At 37.3% G+C, this 7,079-nt stretch overlaps 1 protein-coding gene across 1 annotated transcript in view; it reads left to right on the top strand.

Annotated features, from left to right (window-relative positions):
• LOC122092190 (protein ALWAYS EARLY 2-like) overlaps positions 1 to 7,079 on the top strand; it is a 28,957-nt gene that overhangs the window by 15,874 nt on the left and 6,004 nt on the right. Inside the window, exons 11-14 of the mRNA XM_042662532.1 lie at positions 162 to 224; positions 2,567 to 2,872; positions 2,957 to 3,135; positions 6,330 to 6,612. Coding sequence (XP_042518466.1) covers positions 162 to 224; positions 2,567 to 2,872; positions 2,957 to 3,135; positions 6,330 to 6,612 — 831 coding nt within the window. The remainder of the gene's footprint in view (positions 1 to 161; positions 225 to 2,566; positions 2,873 to 2,956; positions 3,136 to 6,329; positions 6,613 to 7,079) is intronic.

Below are 7,079 nucleotides of genomic sequence, written 5' to 3'. Positions count from 1 at the left end.
CCAAAAAAAAAAAAAAATGAGTGAAGATAAAGATGGCTCGGTTTAGCTTCTATTAAAACCTAGGGTAGATGGATATATCTTTTCTCCGGGGGCATTTATAAATTTTTTATCTTGTCCATAATGGGATAATCTTTGGTAACTATCTCCAATTTGTTTACCAGTTGCAGAGTCCAAAAGTTGATGTTCGCGATGATCCTTCTATTAATGAACATCAGAAGACTGAGGTATCAAGATCAAGCAGTTTGATATTTCATTTTATTATGGAACTATGGATGTTTCTGGTCTGAAATAATGCTTTAATTTGCTTTGTTTGCTTATTACATTTATGGTTTTACTCTTATGTACATATTATGATTTCTGGGACTGTAAAATAGTTAATGTTGTTCACACTGGTCTCTCAATATCTAGGCTATCTTTATGGGTAAGCTTTGTGCGTTCTTGCTCCTAGACCGCACTTTTATTTTTATAAAATGCACACTTGGTAAGGGGGAAAAAAGGTTAGGCTTTATGCCCAAATGTCCTTTTGACATGCTTTGAAGCTTCCCAGTTATAAACTTCCAAGGAATGTAGCCATCTCAAGAGATCAACATCTGAGACTATTAGTTTACTCTTCTGTTTGTACTTTTAGATTAATTATACATGGTTGCAAGAGATAGTTGTGGACTATATTATGGCATATGAGCGTATTAGTGGACTTTATGGGATTTGTAATATGGAACTTTCCCTTTGATGTCACCTGCATAGAAAGATGATAAATCCCACGGAGATCCTGTAGCTTAAGATATGTAGCCAGAAAAAGAATAATATATTTCTGACCCTGCAGTGAATGTTATTCTCCTTGTCAGTCATTGTATAATTTTCTTTTCGCAATCAACGAGATTGTAGGAGAAAATTCATGCCCCTTCATTGTTATCTCTCTTCTTTCTTCTTTCTTCCTGCAAAGGTATACAAAAATTGATCATTTACACCCTAGTTGAAAATCTTTAGTATCCTCTCTTAGAAGCACTAACAGGATTTCTGGTGCTCATGGTCTCTTTAGGAGTTCTGTTGGAATTCAGAAGAAATAGCCATAGTTGGTTGGGGAAGAACAGATTCTTTTTAATGACATCTTGTCACCAGTTCAATTTTCTATGCCAGGCTGGGTTAAAATTGTCTGGCTCAAGGACATTAGATATATAGATGTTGTAAAGTCAATATAAATAATTATTGATCGGGTAATTGGTTGCAAGGAACATTGTAGATGAAATTGTGACAACTGTTCACACCTATTGATGGCATGTCTTAATGTTTCTTTAACATTTGTGGATCTTTCCGCACATTTTATATTAAGTTATTGCAGTACATGTTTGAAGTGGTAGTTTGGTAGCAATTTGTGTGATGGGTGGATTATAGGGTGGTTTAGGGTTTGAGTCTCTCTTATAACACATTGTTATGTTAGTCTTAAATACTGACTTTTTTTCTTTATCCAATATAACAATGACACACTTATTTTTCATTTTGTGGCCACATCAGCATGTCTGATGCTAACAGATGTATCATCATTGCTGGACACAAAATGCATTTTTTTTTTAAAAAGTGAAAAGAGAAAACTGAGAAAGATGAGAGGGATCACATGCAATGCATTGATGTCTTGATGAGTGTGTGTCAGAGGGAGTGGGGTAGATGAGGGGGAGTTTATTGTATTTGACATATGCTCTACATAAATGAGTGTTTCTTTCAGAATGGAAATGACAGAAAAAAAGGGAGAGAAGGACGGAGGGATTGCATGTGATGCATGGGTCTGTTAAAATCTCTTTCACTGTGTGTGCTTTGTTAGTATTTATACTTTTGCAGATTGTGGTCTATTATAATCCCGCAACAATCAACGTATTTAGTTTCCAGAAAATTTGAATTACAATGGGAGCTTGATGATTTTAGTGCTTGTAACAAGTATGGCTTTGAACGTAGCTGATCGTAGAAAAACGATCCATGTAGCCGGCCAGTTTAGTTGGGATAAGGCCGAGTTGAATTAAGTTGTGCATGTGTGTGCAAGAACATGTTCCTTGCCTTGTTAGTATTTATTACTTAAAGCAGATTTTGGTCTCTTATAATCCCGCAACAATCACTATATTTAGTTTCCAGAAAATTTGAACCATGATGGGAGCTTAATGATTTTAGGGTCTTTGGTTTACCGTTTACTGTTAGGATATCCGCCTCATTAGTGCACCCCACCGCCGCGCGCGCACGCTCATTCCTTTAAATTTTTTTACATTTTGAGGGCTTTGTTTTACTGCTATTTACTCATCTGCCTGTTGGTGCTATCTTATAGTCCAGTAACAATCAAGATATGTTGTTTCTGGAAACTTTGATGGGAGGTTGATGATTTAGGGGCTTTTGTTTACTGTTAGATAATCTACCTCATCATATACCCTATCCTGTTAAGGTTTTATTTTTTTAATACATTTTTAAGAATTTATTCTTTGTTGATGTCACTCATTTTTTTGGTACAATATGGCTTGTATTTGCTCCCCTCCCACCGCAGCAGCCATAGAAAGATGACAATTTTATCTCATACATATTATTGTAGGCTTTGGCCGAGGAAGGAAAAAAATCCATTAGTAAAGCTAAACGTACCAATCAAATTGCTCCACCACCAAAACAAGGGAAGTTGGTCAGACCTGCAGAATGCTCTTCTGGTACTGAGGCTCAAAAGATGGGGGCTGATTCAGCTGCATCATCTGGGCAGATGGCTACTGTAAACCCAGTTAACTTGCCCACTAAAGTAAGGAGTAGGCGGAAAATGCAGAAGGAGTTGAAGTCTTCTGAGAGTGCTGGAAATGACCAACCTACTAAATATGCTCTTCCACTTCATGACAAGGCACTTGATCTTAAGGTTAAGAATGCTCCAACATCCACATTTGGAATGGCAGAAAGTTCAAATTCGTTGAAGCTGACCATAACATAATATTTATTGCAGGAAAAGCTTTCTCACGGTTTGTCATCACGCTTGCTTCGTAGATGGTGTTCTTATGAGTGGTTCTATAGTGCTATTGATTACCCATGGTTTGCTAAAAGGGAGTTTGTTGAATACTTAAATCATGTTGGATTGGGCCACATCCCAAGGTTAACCCGTGTTGAATGGGGTGTCATAAGGAGGTATTTCGTTTCTAACTTTTTATCCATTTCTTATTTATGACTTAGGGGTAAAAAGGAAAGAGAGGGATGGGATTTCTCTTGCTTTTGGCGCAGTGACCCTTCCACTGGGGGCCCGGACAATGGGCTATTAGCTCAGTGATAAAGCATGCCCTTGATAATTGCATTGTTGTGTCTGGGCTGTGGGGGGGTCTCAGCCGCATGGATAGTTCAAGATAATGTTCACATGATAAAATATTTAAGTACTAATAGAGTAATAGTGTAGAAACTATGATAATGCAGCATTTTTTAGCTAATGAACTTCAAGTTTCTTTGGTTCTGTTAATGTATACAGTATAATGGAGGATCATAGTCCCTCATCTAGCTATGTCTTTCATATGAACAGAAGTATGTTTAAGGACCAGGCTCATTCCTTTTGCTTCTTACACCATCGATGAAATTGTGCTACTCACCTTCCAACTAAGATGAGACTAAATAAACAGATGAATTTAAGGGCCTTGTAGAGTGCTGATTTCCTCATATGAGTCTGCCTCCGCATAGGCCTTGAATCACTTTAAAATTTGTCCAGGACATGTTTTAAGATCCTTAGTATACTATCCCTCACGAAACCAAATGATTGGATTCTGTGAATCTTAATCAAGAGATTGAATGAAATTGGTGTTATGAAGATCAACTTCCAATTTTGAAAAAAATATCACTATCTGATTATCATTTTTCTGGATGAAGTATCCTCTTGGATGTACAAAGAAAATCTGCACGTCAGGGAATCCCTGATGTTCAGAGGATGTTCCCTGAAAGTTCCTAACCTTATAAAGTGTAAACCCTACACATGGAAGATAATGAATAAGGTAACAGGACAGTCTTCCATTTTCATGATAGAATCCTGAGCAGTAAGATTGAAAAAGATGGTTTGAGGCCTTTGTATCTCTTGATGATTCTTTTAAACAAAGAAGGCTAAAATACTCATACACCCCTCATTTCCGACTTTTTCTGACACTTCCCCTGCTTTCTATGAGTTTTAGATATTCCTTTTGGGCTGTAAAATCCAGATACTGCTAGCTGGATGTTTAATTTGGTGAAAGTATCCTCTACTGTTGTTTACCTTGAGGTGAAAAAATGCCTGGTTAAAGCTAGATAAATTTTCATTTCATTTTATCATTACCTTCATGTCTGACAACTACCAGGAGGAGGGTTTTGTTGATTGAGAATGGGGAGGGGTTGTTAGGGATTTCATCAGACCATATTTCTACATCCGTGATGGTTGGTTTCCTGACATTTTTCCACACAACATTTTCTACTAGTAGAACTTGCTGAAGCCATTGACCACTTCTGTCAGTGGTTGGAACCATGTTCTTTGTCCCTCAAAACTTTGGGATGCCCCTTTATGTACTCTTAAAAGGTATGGGGCTTTACCATATTTGATATCAGCATGAGATTCTAATGAAACATGGAATACCAGTGGTTCAGAAGGTCCAACAAATATTTAGCCATTTGTGGTCTGATATGGAGTAATAATTGAATTAGTTTCCATGTTACTCGGAACCGCAAGGGATGCAATTTGGGTAGGGCAAGGATTCCATTTCTTGCATTGTAATTGGCTTACATGAATTGTTGGACACTGGTGTGGCACATAATTTGAAGTGTCTGCACAACATAGTTTAGTCTAGCTGGTTCTCTCGTCGCACTGTGGAATAGTTATTGGCTAGAGAACAGATCTTTCAAAAAAAATAACATAATAAAAAATAAAATCAGGTGCTAATTTCACCTACAGGAGTCAAGGATTACTGGTAGAACACATTCTGGAAGCCTTGGCAACATTTCAAGTGAATTCTCCTTGTCAGACCATACCTTGAAAGACAGTTTTCTGTTTCTTGCCTTTGCATCTAGAAGGCTCGTCTTGTCCATTATTTACAAGTTTGGTTGATGGGTTTATACTTCTTAAGAGTATTTTTCGGATTTTTATTTAGAAATCCAACTGAGCATGTGAGGGTTTCATCCCGAGTCAACTCAGTTATCAAGAGGACCTAACATGATGTGTTGGAAAAACCGAAAGGGAGGTCCAAAGCATTCTGCATAGTTTATGGGAGGAAATTATCTATCATTGCATTTGGAGAACTCAGGAAGCTAAGGGGGTCTAGGTATAAGTTACCTCCCTCTGTTAAAAAAAAAAAAAAAAAGGCAAAATGTAAGCAATAAGCTAGTGTGGAAGTTGATTTTCAACAATTTCTTTAATGATTTCTAAAAAATTTGAAAGAATCTTAGGATTGTTATGTGGAGAGTTGTGTGATACTGTGATCAATGTATTCTTTTAAGTTACTTAAAGGAAATTTTTATAGTACAATCATATGACCGGCTATGATGTATGCCGCGGAATATTGGGGAGTTAAGAAACATCATATAGAGTAGCTGGGATGAGGATGCTAAGATGGGTGTGTGGTAAAACTAGGAAGGATAAACTAACGAATGATCCAGTTACCACTGATTTGGGAGTAGCTCTGATACATGATAAGTTGTGAGAAATTTGTTTGAGGTGGCATGATCATGTACAACGGAGGCCTTTAGATGCTCCAGTATGGAGGATTGATTTGATTCAGACTGAAGGAATTAAAAGAGCTAGGTGCAGATCTAAAATGACTTCGGGCGAAGTGGTGAGGAGAGATGCATAATTTAGGCCTTGTATCATGTATGGTTTTGAATAGAGCTGATTGGAGGACAGGATCCATGTAGCTGACCCCATTTAGTTGGGATAATTGCATATCCAGTACTGAAATCTAGAATTCTTTCAACTTAGAATTCCATCTTCAGATGCCCCTTTTCTTTACGTTAACCTGGCAATGAGCTAGGGAGGAATAATCTGTTCATGTTTCCTTTTAGACCTGGGCATTGGCATCCTTCATGACTAAGCCCTAATAATATCACTATGGAAACCCAGTGGTGTGAAACTCACAGTGATGAAAACTTCCAAGTTCCACACTTGCAATGGGCCAAAAGGAAGTCTCTTTTCTTGCCTCTTACAAAAATTTATATCTATTCGGGATGGACATATTTAGTGTGGTAATCAATTGTTCAAAATTTATCCACGAATACCTCCGAAGTGTTTTTTGCAGTTTAATATAAAAATTTGTTTTCCAGTGTTTAATATTGGTTAAAACTGCACTTGTATGTAATTTGTAAAATTGTGCTTGCTGTGGATGTAGTTCTCTTGGCAAACCTCGGAGGTTATCTCAACAGTTTTTACGGGAGGAGAAGGCGAAACTTGAACAGTATCGTGAATCTGTCAGAACACATTATACTGAACTCCGTGCGGGTGTTAGGGAAGGACTTCCCACGGACCTAGCTCGCCCTTTATCAGTGGGACAACGTGTTGTTGCTTGTCATCCCAGGACAAGAGAAATTCATGATGGGAGTATATTAACAGTTGATCGAAACAGGTGCAGGGTTCAGTTTGACAGGCCTGAATTAGGGGTTGAATTTGTGATGGTAATGCTTTATTACTAACGTATTTCATTTCACATTTTTGTTTGCATTGTCTAAGTTGAAGGCGTTTGAAATATATGCTCTCTTGCTCATAAGTCTACACCCTTGTGAATGATGTTTTCTAGTGAAAAAATGTCTTACTCTTAAGAATAAAGATTTTTTTTGATAATTTTGATCAAAAGCACTGTAATTTTTTATGGCTCAAGTCAATATTGACTGAAGTCACTGAAAATCTACTCTACTTAGCCAGGTCCTGGCTAAATGGGGTTGGTCACAACTGAGGTTTATTATATTTGCATAAACGCTTAAGTTCTCTATATAATGCCAGATTATTCTGAAATTTTGAAAATCCTTTGAGCCATGACCCTGATATTAACAAGAGTGATATTTGTATTTGTCTCTAATTTGTGGAAATTTTTGCGTTGCTTTAAGGTGGTGTTTTGTGCCTTTTCTCCTCTCTTTTTTTTTTT

Source organism: Macadamia integrifolia, chromosome 10 (assembly GCF_013358625.1).
Source record: "Macadamia integrifolia cultivar HAES 741 chromosome 10, SCU_Mint_v3, whole genome shotgun sequence".
Lineage (NCBI taxonomy): Eukaryota > Viridiplantae > Streptophyta > Magnoliopsida > Proteales > Proteaceae > Macadamia > Macadamia integrifolia.
The sequence above is the reverse complement of the archived record's forward strand: the minus strand, read 5'-3'. Positions and strand labels throughout refer to the sequence as shown.